This window comes from Brachyhypopomus gauderio, chromosome 17 (genome assembly GCF_052324685.1).
Source record: "Brachyhypopomus gauderio isolate BG-103 chromosome 17, BGAUD_0.2, whole genome shotgun sequence".
NCBI classification, from domain to species: domain Eukaryota; kingdom Metazoa; phylum Chordata; class Actinopteri; order Gymnotiformes; family Hypopomidae; genus Brachyhypopomus; species Brachyhypopomus gauderio.
The window spans coordinates 837,181-862,180 of record NC_135227.1 but is presented as its reverse complement, the minus strand read 5'-3'; the positions used below and the strand labels follow the sequence as shown (position 1 = coordinate 862,180).

Sequence of the window (25,000 nt, the reverse complement as noted above, 5' to 3'; positions counted from 1 at the left end):
GCACTGAGGAAGAGGACGATACAGAAGATCGGTGGGCAGGCAGCAGTCGTTTAATAAAAAAATAAACATGGCTGAAAACAACCAACTCAAATAAGAGTGTGAAATAAACGTTTCTTCTGATGAATTCTGCCCGTTATTTTGCTGACGAATGGGCAAGACAATCGCATCTAACCGCAAACAGACCGGTGAGGCGTTAATTCAAAGACACAAACAAACCTGTGACTCATTCTGGGACATACAGACCTGTGACGTGATGATTGTGAGAAACTAACAGACCTGCCACACGTTAGTTGGGACACAGAAAAGGACTACGAGGTCTAAGTAATCGATTTCCTGACTGAAGCCACACCCCCTGGGGAACTGAAGCCACACCCCCTGGGGGACTGAAACCAGAGTGGCAGAACACCATCCACCACTGGGCACACAAACACACACACATTCATGCACACACACTCAGAGCTTTTATTGGACATGAAGAGACACACAGTCACACACTAGGGGATAATTTGTCAGGGACAATTTACCTCAACTTCATGATATCTTGTAACATGAGGAGTTCCCTAGAGTTGGTTTTTGTTTGGAGGTAGGGGAAGTTAAACATGTCCCCAGCTTTACATACGTTACACACACACACACACACACTCACACTCCTATTTGTTACACAGACGGAGGCAAGACGTAACTCAAGTTTATTACCGTAGGCTTGGCACACAGGCATACAAATTAAACTAATATTTCCCATAGTAGCAGTGTCACTTCAGACATGGACATAAACAAGCAAGACCGAGAGACCACGCAGAGTGAAGAACATTAGGCCACAAGCACACAGCGATACCCAGCATGCCGCATGTCTGAAACCACGCTTGACGTGTTGCTATAGAGACAACAGGAAGCGCCCTGCAGCTGACCACGCCCCTGGGCCGTCCTTCATCTTTAACACACTTACACGCTTCACAGCTTCTGATCAGAGGAGCAGCCGTGAGGTTCTGACGGTCCTGGACTCCTGCATGGACTTCTAAATTCACCATCCAAGCTTCCACGTTGTAATAACACATCAAGAAATATTACTTTATAAAGTCTTAATTAAACTCATATTTTACACTGCCATGTTTTTGTTGAAGTCTAAACCTTTGTCAAGGTCAGTGATTGGACAAACGTTTGTGGACTTGTAGAAAAAGACTTTGTCCATATAGTGTAACGTACGGTTCAGTAGGCGTGATCTGAGCCGCCACAGATAAAGTACGATTGTGGTGCGTTTTTTGCTCTCCGACAGAACTCTAATGCAGAACATTCATCACAATACGAGACACCTGAAACAAAAGAGGAATACAAAAGGAAAGCTGCAAGATAATAAGCCCTGAAGGGACTTCAGGAGGTTTTCTGTGCACTTGGGCTTCTATCAGTCAAGCCGATGGCAAACAGAAGAAATTTAGCATCGCCGACAGGAGCTAGCAGCGGTCTGGGGGGAGTAAGGATACAGAATTGTTCATAATGACCATGAGGAGTTATGACTAGGTTTGATGGGGCAGAGGTAATAGAATCCCTAAAAAACCTAAGATTCTTCAGACGTCCCTGCCACTTAGTATCTTTATTTGAGAGTTAACCCTAAAATACACAAACAAAAATGGCATGCAGAAGGAATCACCCCACAGGAAACTAGTCTTCTCTAGAAAACCACCCAAAGCTACCCATCTACAGTTGGCTCAGGGCCTCAAAGTGTTCTACATTCCCTGAACACAGAAAAGACAACTTTCAGGTAAATGCTGTGACAATTGCACTTTGAAACAGCTGTAACTGATCAACAAAAGGAATTCTGTATTTTACAACGGCGAAAGACGAGTCACTCCAGTCCCGCTCAAGTGCTGTGGGCTGATCTGTAGCAAGACATTCCACTACATCCATAGACCGAGACACCTACCACCTCCTGTGAAGGACACATCAGGACGTGTGTGGTTGAAGTTATTGTCAACAGAAAAGGTGACACCAGCTACTAAGAATAAGGATTCACGTACATTTAATGGCATTAACGCCCTGATTGTTTAGTTCTGATATGGCACTGTACGTTTTAAATGAACATTTTCAGCATGTACGCTTATATGCATTACATATCCGTGCGTCCCCTGGGACTGACCAACAGGCTCTTGGTTTGCAAAAAAACATTTGCTCTCTTATTATTGTTTTTTTCTGTTCCTGAATTGTAGTCCTATGACTACATCCATAATCGCACCACTATTCCCAGTAATCTCTGCTAAAGCTCCTCATTTAATGCAGTTTCACGCAATGCCTTACAGGTATAAATGTCTCCTGCGTGATAATGAAGTGTTAATACCAAATTCAAGAGGGACTTCAGACCAACAAAGTGTCTAACGTTCACCACTACATTTCAGGGGAGTAAAAGGTTGCTTTTTTTATCAAAATACACGCCAAAATGAAAAAATATGATTCACTTTATAATTGAAATCGAATTAATCTGACAATTTTGCATCCCTCTGTAGCTGCTAAATGTCAAATGAATAAGATGTTTTGCTGTATTAGATGTTTGGTCTCAGGAGTGTCGCCGCTCTGCAGAGCAACAGCGCCCTCTTGTGTCCGCCGCTCAGCAGAGCAACAGCGCCCTCTTGTGTCGGCCGCTCAGCAGAGCAACAGCGCCCTCTTGTGTCCGCCGCTCAGCAGAGCAACAGCGCCCTCTTGTGTCCGCCGGTCATATCGGCCGGTACATACGGAACCATCGCGGCAAAACGAAGAAAGCGGATTCAAAACCCGACAGGACGGAACCCACATTATCTTATCATGGTATGAATCCGCAGTAGAATCTGATGGATTTACCTGGAGAGACAGTAGTGGCAGGTGGATCTCACTGAGTTCTGAGCTATACAGAAGGCATATGGATCACAGGAGTGGATCAGCTCGCCCGTATGGATCTGGAGGAGAGCCCGTAACCCGTTTCCTTTACCCGAACTGACAAAGCGCTGGATCTTGTCCATCTCACCCGTGTGCAGGAGGCCATGTGTCCATCACAACACACACCACTTCCCACACACACACACACACACACACACACACACACACACACACACACGCCTCTGGACACTTCAACACCCTCCAGGCTGCGTATTAAAGTTGCATACACATTATTAACTCCTGGTGTTCGGCAATCGGCTACGTTACTCGGTGCGGTCCAAATATACGCTGCATTGCTGATTTGTGGTTCCGACGACATAAGATCGATGTCAAATAACTGGACCGGATCACTGGAACTTAGTAAAGATTATTGAGATTTGATTGTCCGTGGCGCCGTTATGCGCATTTCTGGTGCGTGTTTGATCCTAAAGGACGCGACCGTCGCGTCACGGTGACGTGTGAGACGCGCCATCAAAGTGCGCGCCAGGCGGGTCAATAACAGCGTGTTCAATGTCACTTGTGTTGGGGATGTGAGCGCTGATCTAGTGAAGACCACGATCATCATCTACACGTCCAGGATCAGGTGAGATCTCTGAAACCTCGTGTTTGTCCCCGTATGAAGCAGCCCGTCCTGCCTGGAGACTCTCATGGGTTAGTTAGTTAGGGTTAATCACCCATCACCCTATAACTCATGTTTCATTAGGTCTGAAACTGTGTTGTTCCTGTGACGCAGGACAAATACAGTCTGGATCATTTACAATAATGTCATTTAAAACGCAGTTATTGTGATGTACGTTAGTTGGTGATTATTTTAGCAGTAGAAGTTGTAATGATGTATTCATAGTAACGCTAGAAGTGCATTTTTAACGTGGTAGTTGCCTGATATTTATTTAATTGTAGTTAATAATGAGATGCATGCTTTAAATAACGTGCATTTAGAGACTTCCAGTCTGTATTTTTCAATAACACAGAATGTTTGTGTGCCACCATAAAACATAATGAACACTTTATGTCTGGCTACCTGCTCCAAGTTAGTCAGCGCAAATGTGTGTGAGCAAAGTTGCAGTGTAATGGGGGAAAAGTCAATAGATCTGCTATTTCTTTATCATTATACAAACTAAAGACTGTTTGTAATGAATGAGGGATGGACTGTGTGCTTATTTCATGCTGTGTATCTTTATTGTGTCTAAGCAAGCAAAGTATAATTTCAATGTATTCTTGTTTGACTGAAAACATTCTTCTGACCTTTTTAATTCCAGGAGAGTTAACGCGTACGGGATCATCATGGCCGTGTGTGGGAGACGCAGGTTGCTTGTCCTTGCCGTCCGGACGTTGTCTCAGGCTGACCGGAGCACCCGGGTCCGTTTGCCCACCGTCTCCGCATCCAGAACCTTTTGCTGTTCTGCGCAGGCGTTCTCCCTGGACTCCTGCTGGTCTGGCTCTACCTTCTCCCTGGACTCCTACTCGTCCGGCCCGAGGAGAACCACGTCGGCTGAGCGCGTCTCCCCTTCCTCGGCCCAGAGGAACCTCTCCGCTGTGGCCGTGTCTGCGCAGCGACGGCCCCTGAGCCGGTGCGACCCGCTGGACCTCGGAGAAGTGGAGGAGAACATGCGTAAGGCGCTGGCCTGCCGACACCTGAGACGCTTCATCGTGGACGCCGGTCTGGCCAGACTAGTGACCGACCACCTGAGCCACGACATCGAGGACGGCAGGGCCATAATTTTTGAGTGCAACCCAGGTGGGTTTTGGAAGTCCGTAGCTTAAGTGGCGATTAAGAATTACGTGCAAGATGTTGCGTGTCGTGATGCGGTCCGCGGGCGTGTCGTCGGTACCGTAGATGCTGAACCCCATGAGCCCTTGTTCCCCTGCGCAGGTCCAGGTGTGTTGACCCGCACGCTGCTCAACTGTGGAGCCCAGAGAGTGGTGGCGCTGGAGAGCGACAAATCCTTCCTGCCGGATCTGCAGGTAAGAGTGGAGCGTGTGTCCTGGGCCGCGTGGCCCTGGGCCCGTCCTGACCGGCTGGAGTAACGTTTGACCCTGCTGTTCTTCTAGGCGCTGGAGAGGAAGCTGGAGGGGCAGCTGGAGGTGGTGCACTGTGATTTCTTCAAGCTGGACCCCATCGGTCAGGGCAGCATGAAGCCACCGGTCATGTACTCGGAGAAGCTGTTTGCAGACCTCGGCATTTCTGAGGTGCCGTGGTCAGCAGGTCAGCACAGTTGTTTTTAATGAGTTTTGAATGTGCTTAAGGACCGTAGCCTCCGATACGAACGCGCTCTCCTGTGTGCACAGACGTGCCGGTGAAGGTCGTGGGGATCTTCTCCCAGAGGAACGAGAGGAACATGCTGTGGAAGCTTGTGTATTCTCTGTTCGAGCGTCACTCCATCTTCCGCTACGGACGCGTAGAGTTGATCATGTTCATCAGTGAGAAAGAATACATAGTGAGTACGTGTGGGGGTCTGGGCGAGGTGGGCGTGGCCATGTGGGGGGGCCGGTCGAGGCGCAATACATTAGCAATACATTAACATCTGACTTGCCATTAATTATTGAAGGATCATTAAATATACTTCTGCCACTTTTTAGAAAGTACTTACAGCCCAAGTGAAATTATTATTTATTGGTTTGGTAGATAATAACTGGTCTTTCATGGAAAGGTTTTGTTTCTTTTTGTCTTTTGCTTTTTTGAAAAATCATTGGAATGGTAAGCTGAGCTTCAGTGTGTGTTTGTATTTGTGTGTGTGTATTTGTGTGTGTGTGTAACAGAAAATGGTGGCAGGGCCAGGAGACAATAAGAACTACCAGGCTCTGAGTGTCTTGTGGCAGATGGCTTGTGATATTGAGCTACTCCACCAGGTGAATCTGCGTTACCTGAAAGCTAATGGGTTTACACACAGGAATAAATCTGTCTCTCTGGTTATGATTATGGTATGAATTAAGCTACTGACCCCCCACTGACGGTTGTGTCTAAATGACCAGGAGCCGTGGTCGTCCTTCGTTACCACGTCCAAGCACGGTGGAATGGCCATTCCGAAGAGCAACGTACGTCGCCTTCGTACACACACACACACAGGCTCCATCTTACACTACAGGTTTCCAATGAGTAAATGTTTCCTCCACCCTTGTGTTGCTTAGAAACTCCCCAATGAGCACCTGTGCCTGGTGCGTCTGACACCGCGTGCCGACCTCTTCACCTCTGACCTCACGCCCTCCAACAGCAGCACGCTCCTGATGATGGTCAAGCAGTGTCTGGCCAAGAGGACCGGCAGCCTGCTGGAGAAGCTCAAGTAGGTGACGGCCACGTGCCACCAGAACAAAACCAATGCCTCATAAACGCCCTCTTATAGAGCCTCAGAAATGTCCTTGACTGTGCCGATGGTTGACCTGTGTGTGTGTGTGTGTGTGCGTGCGCGCAGCTCGTGGAGTCCCGGCAGCGGGCAGGACGTCCTGGTGGAGACGGGCCTGTTCGAGGATGTTCTGACGGGCCAGGTGCAGCCGCACGAGTACAAGCGCCTGTTTGAGCTCATGGACCGGTCCGAGGAGTTCACCCAGAGCTGGCTGTACGAGGAGATCTTGGAGAACACCAAGAAAACCGGCTGCGTCTGAGAGCCCTGGGGAGGGGGAGGAGAGACGGGTGGGGGGGGGGGACGCACAGGGTGCTGCTGGCTGTTGGGTCTGCAGCCGTCTGAAACCCGTCGCAGGGCTCGGAGGAGACGGGCTGCTTCAGAGAACTCTCCACACCGCACTGCAGCTGCACGCGGACACGTACAACTGTCGCTTGACATCACCCGTGATTCTGATTCAAGCGTTCAAAGCGTTTGCTCAAAGATTGAATGGCAACGCATAATCCATCTTCCTGCAAAATAACAGCCTTGTTTTATGATTATAGTGACTTGTTAATGAGTCATCTTAATGGCTGTAGGGAAAGACACAAGTGTGTGTTTGTCATCCGATTACAATAATGAGATGATGGGTCGTTTTCATCGCTGGAATATTCCAGCATTTTGGCAAAGGAATCTAGTGTGTGTGGTTGATTTTGGACGATATTTTCAGAATATATCTCTACTCTTAGAAGAATGGACAGAACCCAAACACACACGTGTTACTGAAGATTAAGGACTTCCTGCTGAAGCCTATATGAATAAATGGGCCGGTGTGTTCTGTTCTTCTATGAATTAAAGTGAGGCGGATGGAAAGTATTGTCCACAGTACCGGAGTGTGTTTGGGAGCACACGCCTTATAATGTAATAACTAAAGAAACCAGATTCTGGGAGTATTCAGCCTCCCAAAAGTCTGGGGTCGCCATTTCGTGGTTCCGGTTCCCGCCGGTTCCGGTGACGTCCGCCAGCGCGCGCACCGTTTAGCATACATGCTAACACCTCATAACTGCCCTTCAGACCGAGGGGTTAAAACTGCCTCTGGGTGTGGAAATCAGAATAAGGGGAAAAACGCGGAGAAATTAAGATTACTGATATAAAATGCAACTCTTGAGCTGATATCTAGATCATACTCCGTCATTAGAATCAGAGTACTCAGTTTACATGACTGAATAATAAATAAAAGTGAATAATCGCAGTTATCACTGGATTAAGAGCATATAAACGCATTCTGTGTCTAAAAAATGCTTTAGCTAGAGATTTTGATGAATGATGTATTCCCTTAAAGTCGAGTGTGGTTTGTGTATTTCTAAGCACAATAAATGAAATATTAAATGTTCTGGTCGTGCGGATCATTTGTGTCTTACACAGCTGTCACTTCCTCACAAGTTTACAAAGCGGTGTCACACATCGACAATTTTGTAAAAGCATGTTTAGGTTAGTTTTTCGTTAATTTAGGCATTACATGTCTGAACAATTCTAATAAAATTTGTAGCGCGAGATGTTTTGTGCGTTTTGGGGCAAAGCAAATTCTGATTTAAAAACGTGATTATTTTGACATATCCATTGACAATAACCCACTTTTACCGTCTCTTATATTAAGACAATTTTTGTGATAAAATGTTAAGAGGTTCAAGTTGACTGGGAAACCGAAGAGATATAAATGAGATATAAACGTAAGCCCACTGTGTGCTGCGGTTCTGCGGCGCGTCCGCTGGGCGGCGCTAGCGGGCTGTGCCGTAATGGCCGCAGTGCCCGGATGTCCGGAAGTGATCGGGGATGTGCGGATCTGCGTGTAAACCTGCTCTGTTTACATCGGTGTGGTCCAGCTGATCCGAGTACCGCGTCTCCTCTAACTGAGCCGTACCGAGTACCGCGTCTCCTCTAACTGATCCGTGAGTACCGAGTACCGTGTGTCCTGTAACTGGTCCGTGAGTACCGTGTGTCCTGTAACGGGACTAATGAACACGTTCATAAATGTTGGGTTACATCTTCACGCCGGGGCGGCTGGACTGTAAACCCGCCCCGGTGGTGCTGCTGGTGCTGGTAAACCCGCCCGGGTTGTGCTGGTGGTGCTGTAAACCCGCCCGGGTTGTGCTGGTGGTGCTGTAAACCCGCCCGGGTGGTGCTGTAAACCCGCCCGGTGGTGCTGATAAACCCGCCCGGTGGTGGTGGCGGTACCGGCAGGTCCGGTTCTCTGTAGTATTGATGGTTTTTTAGTGCAGCAGCTGCGAGACTCTGAACCACATGTGTGTGAAACGAGGTTTTTTATATATCATCTTTTATCCTGCCTTTATATTTCACACTGTAGCTGCCGTCCTAATGTCACTCTGGTTTATGTACTGTAGTGTCATTCGTACAAAAATTATTCGATTTTTTTTATAGTTAGTTAATTTAGTAAAATATTACATTTTAATGTTAGCCAATGTGTGTTTTACCCAAATTAGTGAACTGGAGTTTTCAGGCGATTATAAGATAATCTATAGAATTAGAGCTGTTACTCCGGTCATTAAATTATTTATTTATATAAAAGTCATTTTTTGGAGTAACATCAGTTGTTCTTAAAGTTTTTGTCCATATGAGGCCTGTATGTGTGTCAGGTCCACTAGCAGATCCATGCAGTAGTTTAGATTTAAATATTCAACATTATTTTGTGAGAGCAGCATTATTGTGCCTAGGAGACAAACACCAGCTCTAACGCAGACTCAAAGATGCCCGACAATAAGAGATATTCAGGTCAGTCTTAGTCAGGTATAAGAGTCAAGTGGTTAAACTAAAGTGTCGTCCAGAACCGCCGTCCAACCAGAAGAGTGATCGCTGGTTTACTTGTTGATAAGTTTACACTATGGCTCCTCCACTAAACTCACACCAGTAGACTGGAACCATTTCAAGCCTGCTCTCAGAAAAGACTGCGACCACGACGTGTCTAGCACGCCTTTGAAATGGCACCATGGACGTGGCAGCTGGGCTGCGTCTTCAGAAGTGACGCTGGGCGTGAAGTGAGGCCCGGTTCCTCTTCTGAGGGTGCTGATGTGGCCCGTGCGGTTTGGCGCTCCTTGTCCAGTTTCGTTTCCCGTGTAGCTCTACCATCGCTGCACGCTGTGATTTAGGAAGTGAAGCTGGAGTCCTGCTACAGGCCTGCACATGGGCTGCACTTCTGTGGACGCGTGTCAGCAGATCTGAAGCCAACCGGCCTGTGGACGTCATGCGTGTGGACGTCATGCGTGTGGACGTCATGCGTGTGGACGTCAAGCTTGTGGACGTCAAGCTTGTGGACGTCAAGCGTGTGGACGTCATGCGTGTGGACGTCATGCGTGTGGACGTCAAGCGTGTGGACGTCATGCATGTGGACGTCAAGCGTGTGGACGTCATGCGTGTGGACGTCATGCGTGTGGACGTCATGCGTGTGGACGTCAAGCGTGTGGACGTCATGCGTGTGGACGTCATGCGTGTGGACGTCATGCGTGTGGACGTCAAGCGTGTGGTGGTTTGTGGGGAGGCTGATGTTGTTTACAGCATGCGTCTAAATAAAGGCTGCACCACCTCTTCCAGCTCCTAGTTGTGCTTGCTTTTCTTGATCCTGTCTGTCTCTCCCTGTCTGTCTGTCTCTCCGTATCTCCCTGTCTGTCTGTCTCCGTCTCCCTGACTGCCTCTCTGTCCCTATGTCTTTCTCGATTCGTCCCTCTCTCTCCCTGTCTGTCCATCTTCTTGAATTAACTGCTTGGCTTAATTGACTCTAATGTAACTGTACGCCCGAGAGCCTGTCCTAGTTTCGCGGCCCAAATTCCAACCAGCACGAACCGCCAACCCTCTGTGTCTCTGCTGATCTGTGCTTATAGCTGGATACAGGCCTTAGTCTTGGTAGTGATTCCATGGTCACACGTCGGGAGAAACATTTCAAGTGAGTCAGAAAGCTTTTTAATGTCATTATTTATTTCCTGATTGTCATTTTTAACCATCTTTATACTGGTATATAGTGAAATAACATTCCTCCAGCACCAGAAAAACTAATTTAAGAACAAAGCATTGTTAAATGAAAAACAGTATTTGTTTGCAGTCCACTGGAAGTTGAGGAGTCTGGAGGTGGAGGCTCGGAGGCTTCAGTACCTCCGCCCAGACAGGAGGAGAGAGAAGAGTTTGTGTGAGGGGTGTGTGCCAGTTCTTGAGGTGTGAGACAGAATCATTGGGGAATCAGAATCCCTGGATGGCGGAAAACGGCAAACAACGAAGTTTGCAGGTGTTTTACCTGTAACTGTGAGTGAAAGGTTGCGTAAGCCCTGCTATGATGGAGGTTATGCTGCCGCGGGTGTTGTTATTCTCACCTTCCCAAAGGGGAATCGGATGGGAATTCTCCTTTGTGTTATGGGATTACCAATGGCAACTACACGGAGAACAGGATGGAGACTTTATCGCTGTGAGAACCTGACTAGTGGGAGGAAGGTCGCCATCTTTGTTATTTTGAAGGAAATGCAAGTAAATGAAAGCTGAGATTCTGAACTCTTGTCTCATATCCATCTTTTAGTCTTAAACGCAAAGGTCTTCAGTGAACAACAACATTTTGCCGTTCCAAGTATTTTGGAGGGGACTGTATTTGTTACAGTACAAACGCTACAACACAAACAACATACAATCTGTCCTTTAACAGCAAAAACGTCGCTAAACGAGTGATTAGCCACTTCGTTTCATCTCAAAAATACCGGTCAAGTGGCATTTCACATTAGGAAAAAATTGATAAATATCAACGATATTGTTTTTTGCAGTGTCATCGAAACCTAACTGGCGGGTGTAGTTTGGGAACAGTTTTAAAGTGTCATGGAAGCTCCTGGTGACTGAACCTGTTGGTCTGGCCTGTTATCAGAGAAGATCTGAAGGTCACGACAGTGAAGGAGCTCTTCCCTGCAAGAGCCCAGTCAGTGACCGCCTTGATGTTCATCTGTAGTTGAACCTGAACCTCAACATTCCTTCATTTATTTATTTTTGCAGTCGCTAAGACCCAAATTCTGAAACTATGGCTCCTTAACATAACACAGCAGCACACATACAAACACTTCATCCAAAACTCTTTCAAGTCTTGCCAAAATTATATTTTTGCATCCCAACTGTACATGTTCACTGTGTATGACTGCAGTCTGCTGTAAAGGTGCATCATAGTGCTCACACATCCATGTATGTTCACACATATACAGGTTATTTACGCATATTCAGTACATTTACAACAAAAAACAAAACACAATTACAAGGGAATGTTTTCCTGCAACACATGCTGTATAAACATAGATACACAGATCTAAAAATAACTACATCAATATTTTTGTCATAGATAACAAAAGTGAAAAGTGTGTGTGTGTAATATATATATATACAGTTGTGGTCAAAAGTTTACATACACTTGTAAAAAACATAATGTTATGGCTGTCTTGAGTTTTCAATAAGTTCTACAACTCTTATTTTTCTGTGATAGAGTGATCGGAACACATACATGTTTGTCACAAAAAACAGTCATAAAATTTGGTTCTTTCATAAATTTATTATGGGTCTGCTGAAAATGTCACCAAATCTGCTGGGTCAAAAATATACATACAGCAACAAAATTTGTCAATTTTGGTGATGTAGCGAGTTGTGTCAATCAAATTAGCTTCATGTCATGGCCTCTTCACTTCTTGTAAGTGATTCTGATTGACTACAGCTGTTGACTTCTCATGAGCCCATTTAAATAGGGCTCATTTGACCCAGTGATTAGACTCAGCTACAAAAGCTACAATGGGAAAGTCAAAGGAACTCAGTGTGGATCTGAAAAAGCGAATTATTGACTTGAACAAGTCAGGGAAGTCACTTGGAGCCATTTCAAAGCAGCTACAGGTCCCAAGAGCAACTGTGCAGACAATTATACGCAAGTACAAAGTGCATGGAACAGTTGTGTCACTGCCACGATCAGGAAGAAAACGCAAGCTATCACATGCTGCCGAGAGGAGATTGGTCAGGATGGTCAAGAGTCAACCAAGAATCACCAAGAAGCAGGTCTGCAAGGATTTGGAAGCTGATGGAACACAGGTGTCAGTCTCCACAGTCAAGCGTGTTTTACATCGCCATGGACTGAGAGGCTGCCGTGCAAGAAAGAAGCCCTTGCTCCAGAAAAGGCACCTTAAGACTCGGCTGAAGTTTGCTGCTGATCACATGGACAAAGATAAAACCTTCTGGAGGAAAGTTCTCTGGTCAGACGAAACAAAAATTGAGCTGTTTGGCCACAACACCCAGCAATATGTTTGGAGGAGAAAAGGTGAGGCCTTTAATCCCAGGAACACCATGCCTACTGTCAAGCATGGTGGTGGTAGTATTATGCTCTGGGGATGTTTTGCTGCCAGTGGAACTGGTTCTTTGCAGAAAGTAAATGGGATAATGAAGAAGGAGGATTACCTCCAAATTCTGCAGGAAAACTTAAAACCATCAGCCCGAAGGTTGGGTCTTGGGCGCAGTTGGGTGTTCCAACAAGACAATGACCCAAAACACACATCAAAAGTGGTAAAGGAATGGCTAAACCAGGCTAGAATTAAGGTTTTAGAATGGCCTTCCCAAAGTCCTGACTTAAACCCCATTGAGAACATGTGGACAGTGCTAAAGAAACAGGTTCATGCAAGAAAACCATCACATTTAGCTGAACTGCACCAATTCTGTCAAGAAGAGTGGTCAAACATTCGACCTGAAGCTTGCCAGGAGCTTGTGGATGGCTACCAAAAGCGCCTAGTTGCCGTGAAAATGGCCAAGGGACATGTAACCAAATACTAATGTTGCTGTATGTATATTTTTGACCCAGCAGATTTGGTGACATTTTCAGCAGACCCATAATAAATTTATGAAAGAACCAAATTTTATGACTGTTTTTTGTGACAAACATGTATGTGTTCCGATCACTCTATCACAGAAAAATAAGAGTTGTAGAACTTATTGAAAACTCAAGACAGCCATAACATTATGTTTTTTACAAGTGTATGTAAACTTTTGACCACAACTGTATATATATATATATATATATATATATATATATATATATATATATATATATATATATATATATATTTAACAAAAGTGAAATGTGTGCACATATACATAATTCATAAAAATTGCTTGAGTGTGGTTCAACAGAATATAAAAAACACACAAACTAATGACCCTGGCCTGTTCAAAATGATGGTACCCTTAACATTTTTAGCACAATCTCTTATTCTGCTGAATAGCCGTGTTTACCATGACCATCTTCCATGTTTACACCTGGTGTGAATAGTCATCTCTTCCCCACAGCAATACCTAGTCCAGCAGTTCTGCAAAAACACTGTTACTCTTATGTGGTTACTCTTAATAGTAAACACAGTTACTATTGATGTGGTACTCAGTTCGGTTTTGTGAGTTCGGTAATGTGACCTAGAGGACGGGTCTACTTATGTCCAGCTGATGCTCGCGACAGAGTAGCGACTGATTATGTTGTACCCGTGTCCTGAACATCACCACGGCCCACATCTCATTCTTTATGCACACTCTTCCTCCTCTTCCTCCTCCTCTGTGCAGTATTGGTCTCCACTGTTGTGACTCATGGCCTCTTCATAGTGCCCAGGCTCTGATTAAAGTTTAGTGTTGTTACCTGTGCTGACTGGGAACATTGGGAGATGGGTGTGGCATTTCCAGAACAGAGCTTTGAAAGTACGGAAGTGCATTTGACGATTTGCAAAAAGTGTTTTAGAATTGCTACATGAGCGTAAGGCAGAGAATGTGCTTAAGGTTTAGCACACTAGGACAATACGCTACATGGGTTAGTGGTTTAGTGCAGCAGGTCAATACGCTACATGGGTTAGTGGTTTAGTGCAGCAGGTCAATACACTACATGGGTTCATTAGCTTCTGTTTGTGCTTATTGAATAAATCCATTCTTTGGTCTGTTGGAGGGGGTGTTATAGGAGGGGGTGTGTGTGTGTGTGTGTGTGTGTGTGCGCGTGCGCGCCCGTGTTGGTTCTGGTTGGGTTCTCTTCGTGTTGCTGTCTGCCTGGAGCTCATGTAGTGTGTGTGTGTGTGTGTGTGTGTGTGTGTGTGTGTGTGTGTGTGCGCGTGCGCGCCCGTGTTGGTTCTGGTTGGGTTCTCTTCGTGTTGCTGTCTGCCTGGAGCTCATGTAGTGTGTGTGTGTGTGTGTGTGTGTGTGTGTGTTCAGGTGGGCTCTCTCTTCATGGTGTGGTGTGCCGGGGCTCATGGACGAGGGGCAGTGGCAGATTGATGGTGCGGTGAGGCGGTGGGGGGCCGGAGAAGCAGAACTTCAGAGCGAGGTGGGCTCGGCCCACAGCCCCGACCAGAACCAGAACCGCCTGCTGGAGGAGGTGGAGGAGGTGGAGCAGGGCCCACGCGGAGGCCAGAAGCTCCTCCAGCAGGACTCGGCAAACAACAACGGAAGAGATGAGGATGGAGAGGAGGAAGGTTCCAGAGTGGAGGAGGAGGAGGAGGATGAAGATGAAGACATGGACAGTAACAGTGGGGCCTTCTCTCCAGAGCTGGATGGACACATACAAGAGTCGCCTTCACTAAGCCCCAGCCCCACAGGTAACACACACACACACACACACACACACACACCACCCATACACACACACACACCACCCCACACACACACACACACACACACACTGTGAGTAGGAGGTTAGAAACAGTAGAAACAGGGGCTAGTGCCTGAGCACAGACACACGCATCTCCAGCTGTAGGTCTCATCTCCACGGAGATATGAGCAGCTGTAAGTCTCATCTCCACGGAGATATGAGCAGCTGTAGGTCTCATCTCCATGGAGATATGAGCAGCTGTAGGTCTCATCTCCATGGAGATATGAGCAGCTGTAGGTCTCATCTCACAAGCGAGAGGAGGAACGCTGGTCTGTTCAGACTGAGTTTGTCTGCTGCCGCTCAAACAGCAGGGGGCGCTAGACTCACAGAAGTAGCTGCAGATGATGGCTGTGTGTGAAGATCCTTTCAATATTAATTCATATGTAAGATTTACTGCACTTAGCACCTTAGTTCTGTGTATATTTTGTACATAACAGAAGGTCATTTTCATTGTGTAATAAATTACATTTATTATTAGGTTACAGCACAAACAGAGCTGTCTGTGTTTGTGTGCGCGTGTCTGTGTATGTGTCTGTGTGTGTGTGCGCGTGTCTGTGTGTGTGTGCACGTCTGTGTGTGTGTCTGTGTCTGCGCGTACGTGTGTGTGCGCGCGTACGTGTGTGTGCGCGCGTACGTGTGTGTGCGCGCGTACGTGTGTGTGTGTGTGTGTGTGTGTGTGTGTTGGTACAGTATCTGAAGGTGCTCTCAGCCCTGTGGACGTCCCCGTGGGAGTTGCTCCTTCTCCCCGTCTCTCTCTCTCTCCGTCCCTGGCTGCATCTCTACAGGCGTTGGAGGAGCAGGGAGACCACGCCCTGCTGCCACACTGTCTCCACCAGGTCTCCACCTCACCTCCTCCACCCACACCTGCCTCCACCCCCAGCACCACACTGTCCTTACAGACTGCTTCTCTTCCTTAAAGGAGCAATGAGTGATTCTTCTTCTACTGTTTATGAAACGTCATTATACTGACACCTGGTGGCCAGGTAGGATTGAGAGTTTCTGTAGTAAATACATTTTAAACATGGCCACCTCCAGCGTAAACTGGTGCATTTGAGGACAGCAATGCAATTTGATTCTTAATTTTGTGTGCACTACTCTTTATAGGAAAAACGTAAATACAATAAATCAGTTTTATAAATATAATTTGTTACTTTTGGTGATTATAAATGACTTATTGCTCCTTTAAGCAGAGTTTTATTGTTAAAGGGAACATTCCTTTGTAGCGTCTTGGTTACTGCTGTGTCTTGTAGTCTTCTGTTTGGTTTAAACGATTTCTTGAATTATGCAGCATCAGCATTGCCAAGTCTAATGCCAAGAGTCTTATTAATGCCAGAATTGTGGTTAATACCAGTAGGGGGCGCACAAAGCTTGTTTCTGACAGCATTGCAAGTCTGCGCTGGGGATCTGTCCCCGTCTGCAGGTCATTAGTGTTCACTTTTAATCTCTTCTGTCTTCGGGAGATTAGATCTGTGTTGCCGTTGACTACAGTCAATAGTGTAAAGATCCTGTTGGTCCTCACAGACCACCGGGGAAGTGGTGAGATGTCCAGCTCTTTAAAAGGACGTTTATTTGACACTAAGTCTTCGGTTTGGGGCTTTTTAAGGACCATTTTGCTAGCACAGCTGCTTTTGTTTGGGAGGAGGTTCACGTGGTGTGTTGAAAGACTCGTGTGTGTGTGTGTGTGTGTGTGTGTGTGTGTGTGTGTGTGTGTGTGTGTGTGTGTGTGTGTGTGTAGTGGGAGGGGGAGGCGGTCTGCATCCAGCTGACCTACAGGAGGCTGTAAACCTGCTCCTCTTTAATCCCACACGCGTGCTGCCTCTCCGTCACACATCCGGCCTCCAACCAAACCCCACCGACCCACCTCATGTTTATGCATGTCCGCCACAGCTGAAAGGCCAGGGAGAGAGGGAGGGAGGAAGAGAGAGAGAGAGAGAGAGAGAGAACAGACAGAGTGTGTATTAGGCATTACGTACAGAAACAGAGGGAGAGAGTAAGGCAAACAGGGAGGGTGATGGGGAAACAGAGAGGGATTCCTCAGAGTAACACCACGTAAGGTCAGTAGGTCTCACTGCCCCGTGGGGCTGAAACCTTTGGCTGTGTGTTCTCTGCCTCGTGGCTGAAGGACTCTACAGACAGGAGTGTGTGAGGTCAGCACTCTCCAGGCACCCGGGGGGCTAGTACAGGATACCGCCCGGAGCATCGCGGTTTTGCTCTACAGGACCGTGTGTATTGCTGATTTGATCTTCTTATGCAGCCTAGCCTTACATTCTAGCGTGTCCACGGTCTTCTCTGGAGCTTCCTGTGATCGTCCTGTGTTTCTTTGTGTCTTCAACCGCTGTGTAAATCTGAACGTGTGTCTTCACAGATCGCTGAGGCCCTGGTGAAGGAGGGCGACTGTATCCTTCCCCATGGGCGGTGTCCCCCAGGTCCCCGTGCCCCATGGCTAGGAGCTAAAGGACCACACCCATGTTGGTCGTTTGAGTAAATTCCTCACTGTCAGAACGTATAAAGAACCTCACGGTGGTTTGTTTCAACTTCAGGCCTCCTGTTGAGGTTTTTTACCTAACGAGTGACTGTGTAGTTTAAAAATGGTGTACGTGAGGCTGTGATGGAAGATCTCGTTCCTGATCAGTCCCGCGTGTCACAGTCCCGCGTGTCACCGTCAGCTGTTCTTCTTAACGAGCTCCAGACACCCGGGCCGTCCGGTTCCTCCAGCTACAGAAGCTCTACCACGAGAGGGTGCTGTCCAACATCGCCGCCCTGCAGGAGCAATGGGGTAAGTGCTACTCATCTTAACCCATTCACTTTCCGCATTCACTCACAGCCCCCGTCCCGTCTTTCTCACTCCTTCTATCTAAATCTCTCTCTCCCTCCCCTCTCTCTCTCCCCCTCTCCTCTCTCTCTCTATCTCCTCTCTCTCTCTCTCCTCTCTCCCTCCCCTCTCTCTCTCAATTCAATTCAATATTGCATCATTTGTATTGCCAAAGCCTGAACACTTACAATACTAGTAACACTGAACACTGAAACAGATCAAAGCTGGGCTCACAGCTCTAAACACTGCAAAATTGTTAAGGAGTAAATAACTAAATAAATACATGAGCAGGTAAAAAAAGTTAATATATACATACACACAAATACATTTCCCTAATTAAATAACAAAATCAGAAGTCGTAATCAAATAATACACACATAAGGGGGTAAGAAGGGGAACCACATGTATATTTACATACACATACATCAAAGACATGGATTTTGTGCGTGCGTGTGTGTGTGTGTGTGTGTGTGTGTGTGTGCGCATGCATGTATGATCACTCACTGTCCCTCTCACGAGTGTGCAGCAGTCTCTGTGCTCTACTAGTAGGTAGGGGAGTTTCTCTGGATCAGATAGGTGTTGAATGTGGGGTGTTTATTGATGAATTTTATGTAAAAATTTGTTTTGAATATCAGTGAATTTTGGGCATTCTGTCAGGAAATGCAGCTCTGTTTCAGTTTTATTCATCTTGCGCTTTGGCATGTTCTGTTTTCCTGGGGCACCCAGGATCTTCTGTGCCTGCCAGTCTCTATAGCCAGTCTCTATAATCTCTATGGTCAGTCTCTATAGTCTCAAAAGCCAGTCTCTATAATCTATAGCCAGTCTCTATAGCCAGTCTCTATAATCTATAGTCAGTCTCTATAGTCTCTATAGACAGTCTCTATAATCTATAGCCAGTCTCTATAGTCTCTATAGCCAGTCTCTATTGTCTCTATAGCCAGTCTCTATAATCTATAGCCAGTCTCTATTGTCTCTATAGCCAGTCTCTATTTATCTATAGCCAGTCTCTATAATCTATAGCCAGTCTCTATAATCTCTATAGCCAGTCTCTATTATCTCTATAGCCAGTCTATATAGTCTCTATAGCCAGTCTCTATTTATCTATAGCCAATCTCTATAATCTATAGCCAGTCTCTATAGTCTCTATAGCCAGTTTCTATTTATCTATAGCCAGTCTCTATAATCTATAGCCAGTCTCTATAATCTATAGCCAGTCTCTATAATCTCTATAGCCAGTCTCTATAATCTATAGCCAGTCTATATAGTCTCTATAGCCAGTCTCTATAATCTATAGCCAGTCTCTATAGTCTCTATAGCCAGTCTCTATAGTCTCTATAGCCAGTCTCTATTTATCTCTATAGCCAGTCTCTATTTATCTATAGCCAGTCTCTATTTATCTATAGCCAGTCTCTATAATCTATAGCCAGTCTCTATAGTCTCTATAGCCAGTCTCTATAGTCTCTATAGCCAGTCTCTATAATATATAGCCAGTCTCTATAATCTCTATAGCCAGTCTCTATAATCTATAGCCAGTCTCTATAATCTATAGTCAGTCTCTATAGTCTCTATAATCTATAGCCAGACTCTATAATCTATAGCCAGTCTCTATAGTCTCTATAGCCAGTCTCTATTTATCTATAGCCAGTCTCTATAGTCTCTATAGCCAGTCTCTATAGTCTCTATAGCCAGTCTCTATAATCTATAGCCAGTCTCTATAGTCTCTATAGCCAGTCTCTGTAGTCTCTATAGCCAGTCTCTATAGTCTCTATAGCCAGTCTCTATAATATATAGCCAGTCTCTATAATATATAGCCAGTCTCTATAATCTCTATAGCCAGTCTCTATAATCTATAGCCAGTCTCTATAATCTATAGTCAGTCTCTATAGTCTCTATAATCTATAGCCAGACTCTATAATCTATAGCCAGTCTCTATAGTCTCTATAGCCAGTCTCTATAACCTATAGTCAGTCTCTATAGTCTCTATAGCCAGTCTCTATAGCCAGGTTGTGCTGGCTGAGTCTATACCTGGTCAGGGCGGTCCTGAGTCTGTACCTCGTCAGGGTGGTTCTCAGTCACTGTGCTCAGTTCTCTGCCACAGTCTACTGTCTTTTTTGGTCCAGATAACATCACATTCTACTGTGTGATTTTGTCAGATTTTCCCAGTATTCTGTGTATGTTTCTCTCAGATTAGCTGTAATCTGGTTAGTTCTGATCAGATTGGTCTTGATTTCCTGGTCCTGAATCTGGTGAGTGTTAATGTGTGTTAGTGTGTGTTAGGGAAGTCCCGATCCAGCTATTTGAACTCCTGATCAGATACCGATATTTATTTGCACTTCTGATCCGATACCGATATCGGCTGATACCTATACTGGCCTATCCGAGCATGTATTAAAGTTTAAAGTTATTTAGCCAACTTACTTTGTTGTCAAACTCGTGTTGAAAAGCGTTTTACTCATGATACCAAGTAGCCAGCTGAATTAGGTGTGTTTGAATAATACACAATGGTTGGTAAGGAGAAACTGACCTGTTTATTTAGCAATTAATAAACTCAAAATAGACAAAATAATAAATAACAAACAGAAATGGCATCAATAAACCAAGGCTTAAAAGCCATAAGTGCAAATAATATTGTAAAATGTATTTAAAAAGCAAAACACACAACCTGAGTAGAAAATCTCTTCTACTACTACCTGAGTAGTAAAGTCTATTAACAGCATCGGTATTGTTTATGCATCAGCACCAGTACTGTAATGTTGTTTATGGTGGTATTTCGCTAAATGCTTGATTAGAGTGGTTGTATTAAAAGTTCTTACAGCTTTGGGGGGGGGGGGGGGGTTGGATCCATTGATCTATATTACTGGATTGGACATCACGTGCCTCAGCATGCGCCGCACAGGCGCCATTACTATGCATTGAGTCGTGCATTGAGGAGCATCAATTGATGGACATAAAAATGAGATCTAGCAGACAGTCACACAAGGAAAACCAAAGAGGGACTCAATGTTTTGCAATAAATTGTCAACACTACGACAACGATATCACAAGATCAAAGGGTATCACATTTCACAGGTCAGTAAAACAATTTTTATTTAAAAAAAATAGCGGAGATGAGGGATGTTGACTGTCCATGCTAGCTTGATTTTGATAATGCTATGTCGAGAAAACCCACTTAAAAACAAGTTTTCTGTTCCAACAAATTATAATGTATTGTTATTAATATTGTTATCATGTTAGGATAATGTTGTAAATACGATGTTCATTAAAATTATCTCTAAATCTGTTTTACTGGGACAGATGTTCAGTCCAGTTGGCATTATGTCCCATAGATACTCTCTCACACAAACTGAATAAATAATGAAACCAAATGAAAATTTAAGTCAATTAAATTTGTCATAATTATGTTTTAAATCAACAGGGGTGAGTTTCCCAAAACGTTCTTAGCGCTAAGTACTTCTTAACCTCATACGTAAGAACGAGGTTGCGAAGTACTTAGCGCTAAAAACGTTTTTGGAAACTCACCCCAGGTTAATACAGGTTTTTTTTAAATAAATGCCATTTTTCTACACAGATTTCCCAACAAACAAAGAAAATATGAGCTGTACAAATTGTGGGTCAGAAAGTGTGGACGTCTGAGAGGACCGTCATCTACAGCAGGGATATGCAGTGCTCACTGCCCACCAGTAGCGAGCCGTGACAATTAAACCTGGGCCCGCTACACCCCCCCCCCCCCCCCCGAAATCTTTTTTTCCTCTCCTAATAAACTGCACTAAAGAATGAAGAAAAAACCGAGACGACAGTATAGCTTTAGAAACGCATGTAGTGCATTCAAATAATATTTGTACTAGATAACTTGTTAAGCAAAATAAGTTTCCAACAGGGTTCCCACGGGTCCTTGAAATCCTTGAAAGTTTGTGAATCTGAAAAAATAAGTTCAAGGCCCTGGAAAGTTTTTGAAAACAGGCATAAAAGACAGCCGTCCTTGAAGGTCCTTGAATATTTTGGGGAGTTTGAAAATTCACATGGATGAAGACCGCAGTCAAGGAATAATAGGGGACAGTTGGTAGGAAGTCAATATTTACAAAAGATTGCTATGAAAAAGATTGTCATAATGTTTTAAATTTCTCAGCCTTTGTTGAAAAATATGATCTGATATGATAGTTATTATAAAGATTTTAAGAAAGTCTGCAAAGTGATTCCTTTAGCATTAATTAAATTTATCAAAAATGTCATTTTATATTCAGAGTTGACTGTTTCGATGCCCATGTTAAAAGTGAATTACTAAGGGCGTACTCACGCTAGGCACGGTTTGCTCGTTCCGTGCTGGGGCCCGGTTACCCCCACTCCCCCTCTGGCCTGCACTCACACTGCCTTTATCAAGCCGGCCCGAGCACGCTTACGTCATCACAACGTGACTTTATTTGGAATAAAATTGCGCTCACACAACACTATGCAGTTCACGATTCTCTTTCTATTGTATTTTTGGAGTCGTTTTGGGAGTGCAGAAACATGGTGCAAGCACAGATTTATCGATAATTTAACACAACGATTGTCTGCTAATCGCTTTGCCGCTATGACTGTTTAACGTGAGCGTCGCATCACTGACGTCATGTTTGAGTTCTAGCAAAATGAACCAATCAGACGAGGCACCAAGCGGGCCCGGGCACGGATAGCGCTCACACTAGAAGCGAACCGTGCCCGAGTCCAAGCGAATTGTGCCCTGGCCCACCTCTTCAAGCGGGCCCGAGCACGGTTAACTGATCCGGGCACGGTTGGAGCGCTCACATTAGCCAAACGAACCGTGCTTCGGCAGGGAACCGTGCCCGGGCCCGGATCACAGAGCCTAGTGTGAGTACGCCCTAACTTAGTTGACTTCAAGTGTAATAACAAGATTATCACTCATGGTAAGAGACAAAAGATGTAATAGAGATTATTTCAAGAAACCCTATTACAAATTCTAAAACCACAATGGCTTGTCAAATGGCCCATATCTTCTAAAGTAAAAGACTCATTTCAAAATAATAAATAAGATATATCCTGTAGCCATGTTTCTTGAAAGAAGATTTAAACATGTGGATTCATGTACATTTTGTAAGTCAGAAGATGAATTCCAGGAGCATTTGCTTTTTCGTGTCAACATTCACAAAGTTTTTGCATGGACACTAGAAACTCGATTAATCTCAAACTTAACATTCTTTCTTTTGATACCATTTTACTTTATGCGGAAAACTTAAGTTCAGATTTCTCTGATGCCATAAATCTAGTCGTACTTTTAGCAAAATACCACATTCACTACAGTAAGTGGAGTGGTTAAAAGCCTTCTTTTCTCTTCATGAATGAATTCAATTCATATTACTCTTCATTAAGTAGATTAAAAAACTTGGAAAATGCTAGAATCATCTCACACCAGATTTCTCTAGAAATCTGTAGTTCTAATCTCATTATACGGCTTTGCTCCTCTGTTTTATGTATGTACTGTATGTGTACATGCATATGTGTATTATTGATATTATTTGTCTACTGTCAACATGTCATTATTTTGCCAGCACAAGTTCATTTAAAATTATATTGATTCTGCAGGGCCTATGCTGACTTTTTTTGCAAAAGTTTGGTCATTCTCCTGTAGAGAAATTTGTTTGTTTGTTCAGCACCGAAAGCTAGTGTTTCCTGTATGTAGTTAACGTATGTGTAGCCACTTTACGTGAATGTCACCTTCTCACAGGTCCACTGCTAAATTGCCAGTCATGTTGAGTGTGAATTAAGTTTTCGTTTAATCAGCGCTTAATGTCATGCACAGAACATTTCAGGATGCATGGCTTGAAATGGCATTCGGTCTTTTGAATTAACATTGTTTTTTGACAATGTTAGCAGGTGCACCACTAACACAGCAGGAATTCAATGGTTGCAACACAGAAATAAACAGGACGAAATATTTTTCCTCTGCCTCTAGGGCATATTCATTTTAATGAACAAATCGCTCTAACTGCTATCACGTTGGGAGAAGGCCAAGAGAGAGCATCAAGTGCAGTACATACATATATATGTGTATGAGGGCGTGGCTTCACCAGTCATAGTACAATCATTAAGTCGATAACCCCCCCTTGTGGTGTGAACAGATATACATTACAGAATACATCAGTCAATCATACACGTCAACAGACAACATATTCAGGGGTAACAGTAGGTAAATGCTGGCAGGTGCAGTCCTTGAATTTGAGGAAGTTGGTCCTGGAAAGTCATTGAAAGGTCCTTGAATTTGATGTTAACCAAGGTGTGGGGACCCTGTTCCAAACAAAATAAGGTTTCACAGCTCCGTGGTTCTCGCAAGCGGAATATGTAAATGAGGACGTCAAAGGGCCGAATCAAAACTAGCTAGCGGCGGTAGGCTAATGACAGCTAGCGTCGCCACAGCGGGCGGAAATTATCATACAGTTAAGCCCGCCCACTAAGAGGGATGATATGATTGGTCAATTTTACTGTCATTTGAAACTGGTATTGCGCTGAATTATAACTGCCAGGCCCTCTGTAAACGAACAGCGGGCATCACAGTCCTGATAGGGGGAGACACAGGCTCACAGGCTTCCACTTAACCCCTCATCCAACACAGATTGAATAGACACGTTGAATATTTTATTTGCTTATATTTTTGTAATTGTTTAGATGTCGATTGTAAAACTGTAAGTAGATAAAATAAAATTAGATAATTATATATATAATGTTTTAAGAATATTTTAGGCCCTCTGAGAGGGCGTAGAGTGCCCTGACAGTTCCCCACTGCTGTCCACTGATATCAACCGTACACTGAAGAGGGCACATGTTAGAGAAGGAGCAGTGCCACAGATTTTCAACCTTCCAGACCATATTAATAATAATAAATATTTTATTAAAGTTGAAAATAAACCAATGAGAAGTGGCTGCAATAAATGATTTGGAAAATTGTATATTTTGTGTCATGTCAATTTATCTATGTATTTGTGGAAAACTGAATTGTGTAAGCTCTTTTTTGCTACTTGAAAGCAGACAAATTTTGTCGTAAATTTCAGATTCAAACTCATTATTTTCTCTATCATAATTTCATAATTAATTTCACCCACATTTAGCCATGTAGTGCTCAAAGATGCTCCTCCACACTGATGCCATCTCATATTATACTTGAACATATATAAGAGGTATTGCACTTAAAGAATTTATGAAAACTACAGCTGTAACAGGGAGAGTTGACAAATAAAGAGATAAACTCATAAATTTGACTTTCAATATCAGAATTGTGATCATAATTAAAACTTATCA

At 44.5% G+C, this 25,000-nt stretch overlaps 3 protein-coding genes across 3 annotated transcripts in view; 2 read left to right on the top strand and 1 right to left on the bottom strand.

The window, feature by feature from the left end:
• Window positions 1-3,069, bottom strand: part of smyd3 (SET and MYND domain containing 3) — a 135,217-nt gene extending 132,148 nt beyond the window's left edge. Inside the window, exon 1 of the mRNA XM_076978697.1 lies at window positions 2,827-3,069. Coding sequence (XP_076834812.1) covers window positions 2,827-2,984 — 158 coding nt within the window. The 5' untranslated portion in view covers window positions 2,985-3,069. The remainder of the gene's footprint in view (window positions 1-2,826) is intronic.
• A 262-nt stretch (window positions 3,070-3,331) lies between these two features.
• On the top strand, window positions 3,332-7,611 carry tfb2m (transcription factor B2, mitochondrial). The gene is made up of 9 exons (XM_076978696.1): window positions 3,332-3,484; window positions 4,161-4,639; window positions 4,775-4,866; window positions 4,954-5,107; window positions 5,191-5,339; window positions 5,662-5,751; window positions 5,875-5,937; window positions 6,031-6,182; window positions 6,312-7,611. Exons 2-9 carry the CDS (start codon window positions 4,186-4,188, stop codon window positions 6,499-6,501), a joined length of 1,344 nt encoding a protein of 447 aa, XP_076834811.1. The 5' UTR covers window positions 3,332-3,484; window positions 4,161-4,185; the 3' UTR covers window positions 6,502-7,611.
• A 416-nt stretch (window positions 7,612-8,027) lies between these two features.
• Window positions 8,028-25,000, top strand: part of cnsta (consortin, connexin sorting protein a) — a 24,741-nt gene continuing 7,768 nt past the window's right edge. The window contains exons 1-5 of the mRNA XM_076978511.1: window positions 8,028-8,167; window positions 14,466-14,848; window positions 15,592-15,737; window positions 17,267-17,297; window positions 17,591-17,677. Coding sequence (XP_076834626.1) covers window positions 14,503-14,848; window positions 15,592-15,737; window positions 17,267-17,297; window positions 17,591-17,677 — 610 coding nt within the window. The 5' untranslated portion in view covers window positions 8,028-8,167; window positions 14,466-14,502. The remainder of the gene's footprint in view (window positions 8,168-14,465; window positions 14,849-15,591; window positions 15,738-17,266; window positions 17,298-17,590; window positions 17,678-25,000) is intronic.

What these genes read in the sequence shown, in the direction of transcription:
- tfb2m (XM_076978696.1), top strand. Translation starts at nt 4,186, where the DNA reads ATGGCCGTGTGTGGGAGACGCAGGTTGCTTGTCCTTGCCGTCCGGACG. An exon ending in AATTTTTGAGTGCAACCCAG is followed by an intron (nt 4,640 to 4,774) that starts GTGGGTTTTGGA and finishes TCCCCTGCGCAG; the next exon opens with GTCCAGGTGTGTTGACCCGC. An exon ending in ATATTGAGCTACTCCACCAG is followed by an intron (nt 5,752 to 5,874) that starts GTGAATCTGCGT and finishes CTAAATGACCAG; the next exon opens with GAGCCGTGGTCGTCCTTCGT.